At 35.7% G+C, this 17,946-nt stretch overlaps 1 protein-coding gene across 2 annotated transcripts in view; it reads right to left on the bottom strand.

Moving 5' to 3' along the window:
• Positions 1-5,503: 5,503 nt before the first annotated feature.
• Positions 5,504-17,946, bottom strand: part of LOC101388333 (solute carrier family 5 member 4) — a 49,164-nt gene continuing 36,721 nt past the window's right edge. The window contains exons 11-15 of one of the 2 annotated variants that reach the window (XM_087423928.1): positions 16,371-16,521; positions 13,721-13,889; positions 11,450-11,665; positions 8,716-8,818; positions 5,504-5,718 (exon numbers count right to left, since the gene is read on the bottom strand). In XM_087423928.1, the coding sequence (XP_087280054.1) occupies positions 5,504-5,718; positions 8,716-8,818; positions 11,450-11,665; positions 13,721-13,889; positions 16,371-16,521 (854 nt within the window). Of the gene's footprint in view, positions 5,719-8,703; positions 8,819-11,449; positions 11,666-13,720; positions 13,890-16,370; positions 16,522-17,946 lie in introns of both variants that reach the window. The other variant, XM_087423929.1, reaches the window with a different exon arrangement.

Here is a 17,946-nt window from a genome sequence, read left to right as displayed (position 1 = left end):
CTCAATGGGGATAGTCTTTTCAATAAATAGTGTTGGGAATACTGGATATATCCACACGTAAAAGAACAAAATTGGACCCCTATCTTACACCACTTATAAAAATTCATGTATAAATGAGTTAAGGACTAAATATAAGACCTGAAACCATAGAACTCCTAGAAGAAAATGAGGAAAAAACTCTTTGACATTGGTCTTGATGATGATTTTTTTGGATATGACACCTAAAGCACTAGCAACAAAAGCAAAAACCAACATGTGGGACTACGTCAAATGAAAAATCTTCTGCACAGCAAGAGAAACAATGAATAAAATGAGAATTCGACCCTATGGAATGGGAGAAAATATTTGCAAACCATATATATGATAATGAGTTAATATTAAAAATATAAGGAACTTGTACAACTCAATAGCAAAAAACCAATCAACCAAAAAATGGCAGACGACTCGAATAGACATTTTTCCAAAGAAGACATACAGATGGCCAACAGCTACATGAAAAGGTGCTCAACATAACTTATCATGAGGGAAATGCAAATCAAAACCACAATGAGATATTGCCTCACACCTATTAGAATGATGATTATCAAAAAGTTAAGAGATAACAAACATTTCTCCACATCCTTGCTATGGATGTGGAGAAGAGGGAACGCTTGTGCACTGTTGGTGGGAATGTAAATCGGTACAGCCACCATGGAAAACAGTATGGAGGTTCCTCCAAAAATGAAAAATAAAATTGCCACATGATCCAGCAATCCCACTTATGGGTATATATTCAAAGAAGATGAAATCACTATCTTGAAGAGATATCTGCACTCTCATGTTCATTGCAGCATTATTCACAATAGCCAAAACATAGAAACAAACTTTGTGTTCATTGACGGATGAATGGATAAAGAAAACGTTTATACACACACACACACACACACACACACGCGCGCGCACACACACACACACACACACACGCAATGGAACATTATTCAGCCAGAAAAAGGAAGGAAATCCTGTCATTTGTGACAACAGGGATGGACCTTGAGGGCATTGTGCTAAGTGAAAACAGTAAGACAGAGAAAGACAAATACCGTATGATCTCACTTATATACGAAGTCTAAAAACGTCAAACTCATAGAAACAGAAAGTGGTTGCCAAGGGTGTGGGGTAGGGGAAAAGGGAAGATGTTTGTCAAAGAGTACAAACTTCCAGTTATAAAATGGATAAGTTCTGGTGAATCTAATGTATAGCATGGTGACTATAATTAACAATACTGTATTGTTTACTTGAAATTTGCTGTGAGGATAGAGTTTAATGTTTTCATCATAACCACAACAAAATGGTAACTATTTGAGGTGAAGGATGTATTAACTAATGCTACTGTGGCAAACATTTCTTAATGTATACGTGTATAAAATCATAACATTTTACACCTTCAACTTACACAATGTTATATGTCACTTATATCTCAATAAAGCTGGAAAATAGTTTTCAATTTTGCTGTTGTCCAATGTATCATTTTTTCTCTTATGATTAGTACTTTTTGCATCCTCTCTGCAGAGACATTGTCTATTCCAAGGATACGAAGATATTCCTTTATAATTTTTCTAGAGTCCTTATGATTTTAGCTTTTATATTTAGGGCTGTGCTTCAAATCAAATTACTTTTTTGCATATAGTATGAAGCAGGGGTCAATGTTCATTATTTCCAGACAGAAATCAGGGATTCATTTAAAGGAAAAAAGCCCCATTATTAACTCAATAAAATTTTTGATAAAGTTCAAAACCTGTTTGTGATTTTGAAACAGCCTCTTAGTAAATTAGGAATTAAAAGGAACTCCCTTAACCTAACAAGAAAAATTTTAAAAACTTAAATAATTCTTAATGGTTTTACATTAGAAGTGCTCCTTTTAAATCAAGGATAAATCATGCATCAAAGGAAGAAAGCTCTTGGGATAACTTGGGAGGATAGCTTCCTTGGACACGTGCTTATTGGCCATGCTAGATTACATTGTAGATTACAAGAGTTACATTGCATCTAGAAAACCCAAGTCTGTTCCTTCGCTTCCAGATCCAGTGCAACAATCAGGCTTGCTCGTCTTTTTCTAATTTATTTAGGGGAGCTCTTTCTTTTTCTTGTGCTGCAATATCTTTTTGGCTCCATATTTTAACTTCTGTTTTGATATAAAAAATGTCAACAGTTTATTTAGTTAAATATGTATTTTTACCTTTTACGATTTCTAGGTTTCCTGTTTTACTTAAGAATGTTTCCCATCATAACCACCAGATAGAAAAATAGGAAAAATTTATAAATAGACAACTCACTAAAGTTAAAATAGATGATTAATTAGAGCGCCTATAAGATTTTTCACAGGATTAGCAATTTTTGAAAAAGTAACAACTTTCAGTGGTACTGAGCCTGAAGGGGAACAGACTTATTATTTTTCTGTTGTTGATAGGAATGTGAATTGCTTCAACTTTTTGGAAAGTTATCTGTCAGTATATCTACTAAAAATATAAATAAATCTATCCATGGCTCAGTAATACCACTTTGAGGATTCTATCTTATAGAAATAGAACCATCAGTGGGGATCTATATATAAAGATGACTACTGCAACATTATTTGTGGTGGCAAAAAAATTTAAACAACCTGAATATCTGTCTAAAGTGGAATTGTTAAGGAAATCAAATATATCTAATATTATAAATTATTAGTCAGAAATTAAAATGAATTCATGTGTTCTACATTAGTTGGGATTAATGATGTCCACCATGTACTATAAAAAGAGAAAAATAAATTGCTAAATAACGTAGGATTTGAGCACATTCTTTAAAACAAAACAAAACAAAATAATGACAACAAAACTCGCAAAGGACAAACTATTGAAAGTAAGTCACAAAACTCAGAAACTATAAGGAATATATGAAACAATTTGACTAAATAAAAATTAAAGCTTCTGTACAACAAAACACAACATAAAGTTAAAAGGCAAGACACAGGCTGCAAGAAAAAATATTTGCAATTCATATGCAAATAATAAATAATCGACTATCTAAAGAATATCTATAAATAAATCAGAAAATTGGTAAAATATATCAAGAAATTCACAGCAGAAAAAATATGAATAGCTAGTAAATATATATAAGTACATACAGTCTCGTTAATAAGTGCAGAAACACAAATTTAAAAAATGAAATTATTTTTCAATCATGGAATTGACAAATATTAATTAAGAATGGTAATATACTCTGTAATCAAGGATGTGAGTAAATAGGAACTTTCATACAGTGATGGTGAGAATATAAATAGGTGAATACTTTTTGGAACACGAATTTTTAATTTTTATCAATATATTAAATGTTCATACTTCGTGACAGTATTTTATTTGTAGAAATAGATCATTAAAGAAAATAAAACTAATTTGCAAAAAGATGAATATACAGGTATGTGAGTTAAGTATTGTTGATAATAGCAAATAATTGAAACCAACGGAATGATTCTCAGTAGAAAAATGGTCAAATTATAGTAAATGATTTTATAAAATAATGAGCAACTATTAAAAAGAATGAGGGATATCTATATGTCTTAATAGACAAAAATCTCCAAGATAAACTTTATATGGAAAAGCCAGTTACAGAACAACACATAATGTGAAATTGCACTATGTGAAAACACGTGTGGGTTCATGTATATATATAAAGGAATAGAAAAATTACTTTAACATATGCTTTAAACTGTTAACAGTTATTCCTTTGGAAAGTTAGTGGGAATAGATGGGAGCGATGAATTAATTGTCAGTGCAGAGTATTATATTTAATTCTATAGACCAAAGCATTGTTTGAATTTTCATAACATTATGATAGGTGTTTCTTATGTAATCTATTAAAAGCATTTTAATTTGTTGATTTACTTCTTTTTTTAAATTTATTTTTATTTTACTGTGGTAACATTGGTTTATAACATTATATAAATTTCAGGTGTACATCATTGTATTTTGATTTCTGTGTAAATTACATCATGTTCACCACTCAAAGACTAGTTACAATCCATCACCACACACATGTGTCTAATCCTCCCTTTTGCCTTCCTCCCTCCCCACTTCCCCTCTGGTAACTACCAATCCAATCTCTGTGTCTGTGTGATTGTTTGTTGCTGTTTTTCTCTTCTACTTATGAGTGAGATCATACGGTATTTGACTTTCTCCCTATGACTTATTTCGCTTAGCATAATACCCTCAATGTCCACCCATGTTGTCACAAATGGCTGTATTTCATTGTTTCTTATGGCTGAGTAGTAGTCCATTGTGTATATATACCGCATCTTCTTTTTTTTTTGTGTGAGGAGGACTATCCCTGAGCTAACATCAGATGCCAATCCTCCTCTTTTTTTTTGTTGAGGAAGATTGGCCCTTGCCTATCATCTGTGCCCATTTTCTTCTACTTTATATGGGATGCTGCCACAGCATGACTTAACAAGCGGTGCGTCGGTGTGCGCCGGGGATCTGAACCTGCAAACCCTGGGCCGCTGAAGCGGAGCGTGCGGACTTAATTGCTGTGCCACTGGGCAGGCCCCATCACATCTTCCTTATCCATTCATCCCTTGATGGGCACCTAGGTTGCTTCCAAGTCTTGGCTATTGTGAATAATGCTACAATGAACATAGGGGTGCATGTATCCTTACACATGCTAAAAAGGTATGTTTTAAACCTATGTATAATCCTACATAGAGATAATTGTCATTCAAGATGTCAAAATAAAGCAGAAATAAAGACAGAGAAATGAGTATATTCAAATAACAATGTCAATAAATGAATTAATGCTAACACCTAAAATTAGATTGTGGTAATTGTTGCACGACTCTGTGAATATTCTAAAATACACTGAATTGTATACTTTAAACAGATATGTTTGATGGTATATGAATTATATTTTAATAAAATGGTTTAAAAAATTAATGTCTTGATATGCTAGCATTTAGTGGGGATGGCTTTATTTAAGACATAATCTAATAATTTCCAGTAAATTTGTAAAAGTATTTAAAACAGGAATTTTAGCTCACTTCCACTCAACTATTAGAAAATATTTCTATTTTCCAAATCTTTGAGATTAGTAAGGTGAAAATGGGAAGAGGTCATGCTTCATAGATAAGGAGATTACTGTCTGAGGCAGAGTAGGGAGAGGCATTCCTTCCAAGTGGAAATCTCTGGAAACTGCAGGAAACAAGGATAAGGTAGGACAATCTGCTTGGTGAGCTATATAAAAAAAAGAATTTAGACCCAATGCTCCTTGTTTGCACACACATGTAGAGTCAGCTCACTGGCTTTCTAAATTATCAACTCTTTTTCTTTTTTTATTGACACACGAAAGCAACAAAAGCTAAAAATCAACTCTATAGTCACTCATTAGATAAAATTACCAACTGCTTATCTCCCTTTTGCAATGCAAAAACTGTAAAAGTGAAAAGTCAATAAAATTATTCTTTGCTTAATAAACACTCTAGTGGTTCAGATAGAGTTCAGGCAAAATAGCCGTGGACAAAGACTACCACTGCCAGGAGGATAATGGCGTTGGCGTCCACTACATTCCTCCACAAGGGCTTCTCAGACGTGTCTGTCAGTTTCTTCCTCCGGGCTTCTTTTTCTTCTTTGCTCAGCTTGGGACCTTTCTTCTGCAAACCACAAAATAGGTCATAAGCCTTCCTAAGACATCCGCGAGTTTCCTCAGGATTATCTGAAACAAAGACAGACAAACAAATGATCACAAAACATGGGAAATAAACCCCCTGTCATTGTAGTACAGACGACTGTAAAGAATGATTACTTCTACTTCTAAGCCCATTAGAGGAATCCCTGAGAAAATATAGATCAATTTGATTATATAAAAATAGAAAATGTTTGCATGGCATAAAGTCCAATAAAAAAAGTAAAAAAAAATGACAAATTGGGGAAAAACGTTTTCATCTCACATCACAAAGAGTTTAATATCCTTAAAATATAATGGGTTTCTAAAAATAGAGAAGACGAGACACCAGCAACCCCATGAAACTACACTAGAGAAATGAATAAGCAGTTCAAAGAAAAAAGACAGATGGTTCTTAAGCTCACTAAAAAAGAGAAATTTAGGGGCCAGCCCCGTGGCATAGTGGTTAAGTGCGCGTGCTCCACTTCAGTGCCCCGGGTTTGCACGTTTGGATCTGTGGCGCAAACTGACGCGCCACTTGTCAACCTATGCTGTGGCGGCATCCCATAAAAAGTAGAGGAAGATGGGCATGGGTGTTAGCCCAGGGCCAATCTTCCTCAGCAAAAAGAGGAGGATTGGCATCGGATGTTAGCTCAGGGCTAATCTTCCTCACAAAATAAAAGAGAGAGAAATTTAAATTAAAACTACACTGAGATACCACTACTCATCTATTAGTGACAAAGACTCAAAAGTCTCACAATACATTATATCAATGAGTGTGTGCAGAAACAGGCACTCTCACACATTGTTGCTAGAAAAGCATGATTCAATTCCCATGGAGGGGAATCTGGCAGTATACAGCAATATTGCATAGGTATTAACACTTTGACCCCAAAATAAAACTTCTTAAAATCTACCCAAAAGGTATACTGGCAAAAATACAAAAGATTTGGGGCTTTCCTGGTGGCATAGGATTGAGTTCATGTGCTCTACTTTGGCAGCCTGGGGTTCATGGGTTCAGATCCCAGGCACGGACCTACTAACTGCTCATCAAGTCATGCTGTGGTGGCATTACATATACAAAATAGAGGAAGATTGGCACAGATGTTAGCTCAGGCCCAATTTTTCTCATTAAAAAAAAAAAAACCCAAAAAACAAAAGACTTAACCACAAGGCTATTTGTTGCAGCATTAGAAAATTTAAAACATACTTCTAAACCTTATGGTATATATACTTCTAAATAGAATACTTCTAAAATAGGTATATGAAAAACCATAGTGAAAGTAATACTAGGCCTAGAAATAAATGGTAATTAAAACTCTACAAATTAAAAGCTGTGAGATGCAGCAAAAGATGCATCTTTGAGGGAAATGTATAGCTTTAGTTATTTACATTAGAAAAGAAGAGATGCTGAACATTAATGAAGTAATACCCAACTTAAGTTAGAAAAAATAACAACAAAATAAACCCAAATAGCGTAAATGGGAGGGTGTACAAACGAGAACAGAAAGTAATGAAATAGAAAAGAAGGATAATAATAGAGAGAAATAACAAAGCCAAAAGTTGATGCTTTGAGAAAAGTAAAATAGACGACTCTTTTTTTTTTATTGTGGTAATGTTGGTTTATAACATTACATAAATTTCAAGGGTACATCATTATATTTTGATTTCTGTATAGGTTACATCATGTTCACCACTCAAAGACTAATTACAATCCATCACCACACACATGTGCCTAATCACACATTTTGCCCTCCTCCCTCTCCCCTTCCCCTCTGGTAACCACCAATCCAATCTCTGAAAATAGACAACTCTTTTGTGAGATTTATTAAGAAAAGTGAGAAATCACAAAAAACTATATTAGGAATTAAATGGAAGACAGAACTACAGAGGCAGTAGATATGGAAGAGACAATAAGTAGATATTATGAATAATTTTATGTCAATGTCTTTAAAATGTGTATTAACAGACATAATCCTAGAAATATATAATTTTTCAAAACTGATTAGTGAAGAAATGGGAACTCTAAATCATTCAATAGCCATCATATAAATTTAATCAGAGATCCTCTCTGTCTCTCTTTGTCTTTCTCTCTCCCTGCCCCCCTTACACACACACACACACACACACACAGATTCACCAGGCCCTAATGGTATTATTGGCAAAATACTAAAACTTTGATGGAGATATCATTCCAATCTTATTGAAATATTTCCATAAAATGGAAAAAAGAGCTACTTTCCAATTCATTCTATGAGAACACTATGGTCTTAATACCCAAACCAGACAAAGACTAAGTATAAGAAAGGAAAATTATAGGTCAAGCTTACTCAAGAACACTGATGTAAAAACCCCAAAGAAGTAGAAGGCATTGATCGTTCCTTCAATTTGAAGAACCCAACTAAAAACTAACAATTAGTGTACAGCTCAAGACAACATATCCTGAAGTGCTAAACTTTGTCAGTGGTTTTAAAGACATCAAGTAAACAAAGAGCCATGGGGATGGATGCTGGAGAAATTTTCATGAAGGAAATGAGAATAGAACCTAGTTTTAAAGAATAAGCATTTTTTTTTCTCTTGGAGAGGAGGTAGAACTATTCTAGGGAGCTTGGTACGTGTCGGGGAAAAGTGAAGAAGTCTGCCTGGCTGGAATGGAGGGTATATTGGAGAGAATAGTGAGAAATAGGGTTGGAGAAGAAGGTGGGAAGATGCTTAATCAATCAAGATTGATTTGTTGAACATTTAGTATGTGACTGGGGACAGGAGAGATTAGAATTGATTTTCACCTCAGAGCTGGCACACAGATCCATGGATGGATGATGGATGGACAGACAGACTGATGGACAGGCAGATGAATGGGCAGATTTCATATGTAACAGATTGTCTTGGTTGTTGGGAAAGTAAGATTTTAAAGTTTCAGTTTGCCATAAATCTAACAGCTTTTTTAGAAACTGAATTTAGTGGTATTAACAAAAAACAACCCAAACTCTAAATGAGTTCAGATACATAGAGTTTCTGCATGAAAACCAAATGTACGCCAGATAATACCTTCACCAACATCATCATCAGCTTCTTCGTATCTTTTCTCTTCTGCATCTAAATCAATTCTTTCCTCTGTACTGTTCCGAAGAGCCCAGCACAGGCGATGCAGCTGCCCAGAGACCACAGACAAGTCCATTAGTGATGGGCAAATGTTTACAACACTACAGTGGTGTATTTTTTTTTACCGTATAGCACAAAAAAATCAAACAGCACAGAAGAGTATACAACACAATGAAAAGGTCCTACCACACCTACTCACCTAAACACACCAATTTTTAAAAATTATTTCTGTTTTTAATTCTTCCGGTAGATATTAAAAACTCTTAAATAATATGTTTAAAACTCCTACTTCTGGATTTATAATTTCATAAAAGTTGAAGATTTGTCTAACTAACATCATACCCTGGCTTCACTCATTGTCCTTATCATTCAACTGTTATTAGCTACATCATTATTACTTTCAGTTCATCCAGTGGTTACTTTTATAACTTTTCAAATATTTTCTCAAGCTCCATTTCTGGATGCATCATGTTTAGATAGTACCTATGTACTATTACTGAGTTCTGACAGCAATTTATACCCTTACACATCCCCAACTCCAAACTTCTGTCAACTCTACCATTATTTAAAACTGTTAAACGTTATAGAATTTTAATTGTTTCCTGTAAATACAATTAAGATTTCCAGGCTTCATCTGTATGTTGATTTAAAATTTGAAAACAAATAGCATTTATGCTATTATGTGACTTTTTTGTGTGCCATTGATCCGAGACATGTGTTTGGGCACAATAAATAAATAGCAGCTCTAGGTCATTCTAAGGAAATTGTTCCAAGCATCAAATGGGTTTTTAAAATTATAATCCATAATATGCTCAAAGTCATGTTTCATTTTAACTCACCCCGTATTTAGCCCATGACTTTCCTGTGTAGATTTACTAGAATTTGTAATTGGCTTTCTTATTGGATGTTGACATAACAAGCATATACTTCTACCTTATCACTAAGATTCCTAATTATAGCTTCATAACGTTCTTAATCACAGCAATTCTTATACTAAATCCACTTCCTTTGTTAAAACTCTGTTATTGGAGCTCCTTGAATTCCTATTCTAACTTGGACCAGGTACTTTCTAGTTTTGCCGAAAAACGATCTTCCTGAGATTTCTCTTTACTGCGGTGTTAGGTTAGGTCCACAAGACTATCCCTGACTTTCTCTGAAATGACTATTGATTTTTATCAGTCCATTTTGAAAGATAAAACTTTACAGTATGTTAATAAAACATAAACATAAATTAGATAAATGGTCTGACTGGTCCTTCAGACAAATTTTTTTCCTAAAAATTAATAATAAATTATGATTTTTTCTATTGGCATAAAAGAGTTTAACACTGACATATATTTCTTTGAAAACCATGATATGTTTTCTAGTGTTCTTTCATTCAACTCTCAATATTCAGCATAAATATTTAGTGATGAATTCAGGTGACGTGTCTTTGGTAAAGTAATTTGAACCACTCGGTGCTTCAGCTTTCTCCATCCACATATTATCTATTTGCCACTCCTCAAGGAAATATGCAAGTAAGTATTGCTTCAAAGATTATGAGTGGTAAATGCAAAAAAGATGTTATACATGTTAGTAATAAATCCAACCAATATTAGTATATAAGCAATATTTAAATTAAAAAATGACTAATATTTGCTGGTCCTCTATAGTGTCTCCCTCAGGGATACCTCTTATTGAAAGTTTCTGGTGTATATACTTGAAGACTTTTTTCTTTGCTTAGACAAACATATAAATACTTTCACATATTTTATTTTCAAAAGGCAATATTATACAATACTATTTAATTCTGCAAGTGTTTTTTTCCCACTTAACCATATCATGGACATTTTAAAAAGTAAATAGGGCTCCTCAGGTTCTTGAATAGCTGCATAATATTCAATGTAGTATTACTGTGTACCCATTCCACTAGCAATGGAAATTTGGGTTGTCTCCATTTTTTCTATTAGAAACTTGTTGCAGAGAAAATCTTTATACCTATATTTTTCTTAATTGTACAAGTATTTCTACATAATAAGCTCCTATAAATGGGATTGTTGATTCATAGGGTATGAGAATTTTAAAATTGATAAATACTGCCCAACCGCTCTCCTGCAAATTACAAAATTCATACACTCACCAACTGCTTTGGAGAGTGGGCATTTCTCAACATCCTCACCAACATTGAACATATTCATATTAAATCCTTTTGCCAATTTGAAAAGCAAAAAAATGCATCTCGTTGTTCTATTTTTCTTTTTCCTGCCCTCTGGTACCATGCACTTATTATTTTTTTTCTGTCTGTGTCACTGTTTGTGCTGTAAGTGAAATTCTACTCTCCCCCAAACAGTTCCAGCCCAGATAACAGCTCTGCTGTGAAGTCTTTCCCAGTCTCTTAGGCAATACTAATTACTCTCTTCCTGGTATCCTATAACAAAGGTGTAGATTTACCTCTCAAATGCATTGTGAAGTTTTTTGAAGATGAAGCCCATTTCCTAATCACATATTTCTTAATCACTGATTCTTTGCACATTTTAGGTGCAAATTGCTTAGTTGAATGACTGTATGATAATCTCTTAGGTTCCTTATAGCTCTAACAGTGTTGTGATTCCATTTCCTGGGACTTGTACACTAGTTGAAGCTTTAGAAGGCAAAGAATTATTCTTTAAAAATGAGCATACATCTATTACTCATTACTCACATGTACATCAGGAATGGGTTTTGTTAACAGGGAAATTCCCAGCGCCACCAGCATGGAAACAAAAAAGAGAATCATGGCAAAGTACAGATAGTGCACTCCACAAATGATGTCGGGACAGTTGGTGGCAGCCAAACAACTCGCTGTTCCATAGACAAACTCTGCAATCATACGAATGAGGCCGAGCACAAGTCCAACAATTAGGCCCCAGAAGGCTCCCTGCAAAAGAAACAAGAACAAAATCAGGATGTTTAGAAAAGATGAGAAGCTCATTCGAATAGGTCATATTTATCATCCTACTTGCTTTCCCTACTCAGAATCAACAAATGTCTAACCTTGAGCACAAGGTCACCAAAGCAGAGAAAAGTTGCAAACACGCATGTTTACTAGTGGCATGTTGCTCTCTATGGTCCTGAAATATCATTACACTGTTAATTCTCCAACTCCAGGATGATATTGTCTACTCTGACCCAAGCCTAAGTTTATCTTGAGTTATATTTTATATATAGATTTAAAAACGTTATTTATGTTGTAGAATAAACAGAACTATGTGTTATGTTACACAATTTGCAGAGTTAATATTAGATAATTATAATAGTTTTATTAAGCTTTTGACAATTAAAAGCACTTATTTTCGGGCCAGCCCCGTGGCTTAGTGGTTAAGTGTGCGCGCTCCGCTACTGGCGGCCCGGGTTCGGATCCTGGGCGCGCACTGACGCACCGCTTCTTGGGCCATGCTGAGGCCGCGTCCCACATACAGCAACTAGAAGGATGTGCAGCTATGACATACAACTATCTACTGGGGCTTTGGGGGGAAAAATAAATAAATAAAATCTTAAAAAAAAAAAAAGCACTTATTTTCTCTGAGAAGTTGGTTGGAGTGGAAACATGTATCTCCTGTTCCCTTGATTGAGATGTTATATTTAAGGGAAAGCATTGTGTGAGATCAAAATTTGGCCACCCCAAAATATATCTCTTTACCTTGATTATTTTCTCTGATGGACATTTGACCTCCCCCAAACTGCATGAAAAATTTAACGTAGAAGACCTGTTTCGGGAAGGAGCAACTATCATATGATGGCTGTAATACGATGTAAAATAGATGTTACAATAGGAAAGGCACCAAGCCTCTCTTATCAAAAATTCTGTCTCTCCCCGGCCACATTCTCTAGGCGGCCCTGAAAAGAGTTGCCAGACAAACATTTACATTTATAAGGGAAATCTCCATTTGTAAAGGTATCTCCCTCTCTGTACTGGGAAGAGGGGAGATGACCTCATCTATAGAAACTTATCAATGTGGAAGGTGAGGCTTTAAATCTGCATAATAACCTTACTCTTGTTTACTGTGTTTTTCTGGTAATCTCCCATAACTGACTCCCCCCACCCCCAATATCCTCCTTTGTCTTTAGCCAAAGATAGTATTTAAGATGAGAATCTCTGCCATTTTGTTGAGAAACTCAGTTTCCCTGGTTTCTCCCATGTATACATGTTATTATACTTGGCATTATTTTCTCCTGCTAACCTGTCTTTTAATTATTTGGCCAACCATAAGAACCTTAAGGGAAAGGGTGGAGGGGAACTCTCCCTCTTCCCTAACACCATATTGCATAGAGATTAAGAATATGAGCTTTGAATAGAGGATGACCTGAGTCTGAATTTTAAGACCCCACTTACTAATATTAAGTAACATGTGGAAAACCCATAGATATTAACCTCTCTGCACCTGTTCCTCATCTGAAAATTATAATAATAAGGCTAACACCTGGGAACAATTAAGGGATTAAATGTCCATGGCCCATATTAATCAATCAATTATATATATCATAATAGAAAATAACATATTTTGAACCCTTACTAATAGTAGATTTTCTTCTAAGCACTTCACATATTTTATCTCTTTTAATTCCCACAGCAGTCATATAAAATTGGCACTGTGATTATCTTCATTTTACAGAGTCAAATGGTTTGCTTAAGACCACAACGATTTTAAGTGGTAGAGCCAGGATTGGATTCTGGCAGTCTTACTCCAAAACTTGTGTTCCTCAGCACAGTGCCACGTATGTACATAATATTTTGTAAGAAACATAAGACTGTAGTATAAGTGTGCACTATATATTTACACATTTTAGTGACAATTGGGAATTGTGGTTGACCACAATTGAAATTGAGATGGGTCTTCAGTTGTATAAATAGAGTAGAAAGTATGCATTTTACCAGTGATAGAAATAATTTTTTCTCATTCCAGCAGGGAAAAAGTTTCCAAATTTCACTTACTTGTTCATTGACTCTTTTACAGTAGATGGCAAGCAGGAAGATAGCTGCAATTGGAGGTCCAAGGTAGCTAGAAATTGATTCTATGTAATGGAACAGTTGTCCATTTTGAGATACCTCTGCTAATGGGACCCACAAAATGCTGATGACAGTTAATAGAATCATAAATAACCTGGGAAGAAAGCAAAATGACTTAAATATTAAACAAAAGCAGTATTGGTACTTCCATTGTGCTTTAGTTCTTGAATCAATTCTTGTGGCCATTCATTGATTTTTCCAAATAAAATCAAGCTCTTTGACCTCACATGAAGCCATGCCATACATGATAATTATCTGTCAGTAAATTTCCGAGAAAGCAATTGCTTGTCTATAATTAATCATAATTGCTTCAACTAGTAGATTAAATATCTGTTCATAAAAACAGTTCAAATGTCAGCAGTTGATTAATAATTCTCTAATGCAATTTATGCAATATATCAATTAGAAAAAAAACACACTATTTCTATTAATAAGTAATTATTTGTATGATAAAGAAACCAGACTCCAGTTTTGGTCTTTTTTCCTAGCTTGAGAGAAACTAAGTCAGTTTGCACAGGTTAGAATTAAAATATCCTCTATCCCAGGATGCTGAGTGTATTGACCAGAAATGCTAATTTGTGCTTTCTACTACTTGAGTACTTTGGCAGGTAGAAAGAATTGGTTAAAGCAGTGGTAAGTGGTAAGAACCTATTAGAGGCTCCTGGGGTCCAGGGAGCATGACCGATTCACTTTTGTTTTCTTTTTCTGTGAGGCAGACTGGCTCTGAGCTAACATCCATTGCCAATCCTCCTCTTTTTGCTGAGGAAGATTAGCCCTGAGCTAACATCTGTGCCCATCTTCCTCTATTTTGTATGTGGGATGCCACCACAGCACGGCTTGATGAGTGGTGTGTATGTCCGCATGAGGATCCAAACCCACGAATCCCAGGCTGTCAAAGCAGAGTGAGCGAACTTAACCACTATGCCACTGGGCTGGTCCCTGATTCACTTTTTTAAACACCATATTCTGTGCTTGTTGTGTGAATAAACAAACAAACAAATGAACATAATTTATTGGACTGTCTGTAAAAGGTCATCACTTCTCTGTGTTCACCTGAAACAGAGAGGTGAGGGTTGGGAAAAGATGGGCTCAGGCATTTGGGTGGGAGACTGAGGCACAAGTGTCTCATTTAAGCTTTACAAAACATCTGCAACCTTGTTATAACTAAATGTGATAAACCACGCAAAGTCTTAGTGCAATACCTAGAACACAATAAGGATTCAATAAATAACACCCACTCTCCTTGTTGTTCAATAACAATAAGGATTCAATAAATAACACCCAACTCTCCTCGTTATTCAATAAATAACACCCACTCTCCATTGGAAAGCAGATCATGTACCTCACTTGCTCTCTTATCTTCAGTTGTTTTCTTTCACATGTGGAATAAAATCCAAAGTCTTGTTATGGCTTAAATGGCCCTGAGTGATTTTACCTCCAGCTACCTTTCTGACCGTGTTCTTTTCATCTCCCACTTGCTCCCCATGTACCAGCCCCACCTCTTGTTGTCTTCAAACGCACCACACACATGACTGTAGGAGGAATGTAACACTTACTCTTCATCCCCACAGAGCCACGGGGCTCACTCCCACACTTCCCTCAGGGGTCTGCTGAAATGCCACCTCATCAGAGGGGACTCCCTGAGCACCCGTCTTAAGTAGACCCCATTCTTTAATCCTGATTTAATTTTCTTCCTAGCACTTTTTCTTATCTGATATAGAATATATTTATTAATTGTCTATCTTCCCTACAGAGGCATAAATCCCATGAAGCAAGAAATTATTTTTCACATATATGCCTTTTTTCATATTTGCATTCTGGTAGATGGCAGGCATTTAATAAGAGAGAGAGGAAAAGAAAAACTCATTAATTTATCATTGAGACTTAAAGGGGACTCATGCCCAAGATCATATACCTGTTAGTGGACTACTGCATCTTGGGCCCACTGAATGCTAGTCCAACACCATCTCCACCACAGAAACACAGATTGTTCTACGTTTCCAATAGCATTTGTCTAGAGTCAAGATCTGGAACAAGTAAGCCCTTGGAATTTTCCCCTAAGTGCTTAATTTACTAAAGCAATTGTTACTGTCTTCAACAAAGCACCGTCTTTTAAATAGGTCGTCAGTTTCTCTTGACACCCTATTTCTTAATGAATGCAATTGATAAACTCCACATAATAGCATATGGATGGTTTAATCTGTTACTTCCTTCATGTGATATACACGGAAACTTCTAGAGACAATGCATTAACCTATCAGAGTAGGTGGGAAGTTTATACCTCAGGAAAAACACTGATGGAGTTTCATAAAGATTTGGTTGGGAGAGCATGTGAGGAGAGGAAAAAATAGACAATAATTCCAAAGTCTGAAAAAGCAACTATTACATTTAAAGGTATGGCCCCAAGTTTTGCATCTGGAAAGAGATAAGGTTGGATTAAATGTCCTCTAATGTTCCTTCGCCCACTCTAGAACTCAATGATTAGTTTCACCAAAGCCAAAGATGAAGAGGATCTAGTTCACTTCTATATCTGTACTTTTCCAGGAAAATTTTAGATAGAAACCAGGGCTCTCACCGTCCAGCTATAAGGAGCTCTCTCTCTGATGCATTCTTCCGCATCTTGGGGTAGAGGTCTAGGGTAAAGAGGCTGCTGGCGCTGTTGAAGATGGAGGTCAGAGAGCTCATGAGAGAGGCCAACATGACTGACAGCATCAGGCCTCGCAGTCCTGGGGCGGGAAGAGGGTACAATCAGTGGTTAGGAATTTGACGCCATGATCTACCCGGGCTAGGTCAAACCGGAGAGTCATTCAAAGATAAAAGTGTTACCTGGAACATTTACTAACTGGTGTGCCTATTAACACACGTCATCATATGGCATTTCCTGCATATTTGATTTGAGATTAATTTAAGAATAATCCAGCAGAGAATTTTAGAGCTTGGATGAATTTGGAGATCATCTGCTGGAACTTAATATTGTTAGAAAGGAAACTGTGCTTTATCATCTTTCTTTGGCTTTCTGAAGACTTAGAGAACTGGAGAGGAAGAAGCCTAGTAGGTGGTAGTGGTGAAGAGGTCTTTGGTGGGCAAAGCTGAGGGTTTTGAGACATTATGGCCTCTTCATCCTTCAGTTCCCTCTGCCCATTAGTAATGCCCCTAAACCTTCCAGGACAAGGCATGGAATGGGGTGGATGAGTGATATCACTAGTGGGTTGTGCTCCCTTCCTCCTGACAAAGTTCATGTGGGTCAGGGAGGTAAGGTCGCAGATGTGTTAGCTAACCTTTGATGGGTCTAAGGTACAAGATCACCTGATCACTCCTGAGCCTCAAACTCTGCTCTGTTTCTGTTAACCACAGCAAATATTACCACCTAATGTCCTATCTCTTTTACTTATTAAGTATCTATATAGTTTATTTTCTAACTCATGAAACTAGAATGTGAGTTCCAAGGGATAAGGGATTTTGTGCCTACCTCTGATGTTTTCTAAGCAAGAGGGCAGTGTCTGGCACATAGTAGGCAGTCAACAAACAGTTGTAAATTAAATAGATTGAGGTCTATTGCTTGGATATCACTGGTCTAAAGAAAGCAGGAAAAATGGTTAACCTCTAGTCCTCTGAGTTTATAAGTTTATGGCTATGCAATTCTTTTATTGACAAATAGGTCGTTTGAACGTTTTTGATTGGCCTGGAAGACAGTCTTGAATCCAAAGGAGTAAGGATTCTTCTAATAGAAATTATATATGGTTCATTTCCAAACAACTTACATAAAATTAATAAACTTTTAGTATAATTTTAACAACAACAACAAAAAAGAAGTTATATCTGGTTCATTTCTGTATACCCCAGACCCAGTACAGGGCTGGTAGCTTGTGGAAGGTTCTCAAGAAATATCTGATGAATATAATTGAATTAATGGAAGTAAAAATTATTAAGGATTATACCATGGCCCTTACTCATGGCTCATATCATATCCATCTCCTCACATATTTATCATTTTCTTGTTTTGGGGTGAGAATACTTGAGGTCTACTCTCCTAGCAAATTTCAACTATACAGTACATTGTTATTAATTATAGTCTCCACGCTGTACATTAGGTCTCCAGAACTTCTTAATCTTATAACTGAAAGTTTGTACCCTTTGACCAACGTCTTCCC

Source organism: Ceratotherium simum, chromosome 35 (assembly GCF_057802395.1).
Source record: "Ceratotherium simum simum isolate JZ-2026a chromosome 35, ASM5780239v1, whole genome shotgun sequence".
NCBI classification, from domain to species: domain Eukaryota; kingdom Metazoa; phylum Chordata; class Mammalia; order Perissodactyla; family Rhinocerotidae; genus Ceratotherium; species Ceratotherium simum.
The sequence above is the reverse complement of the archived record's forward strand: the minus strand, read 5'-3'. Positions and strand labels throughout refer to the sequence as shown.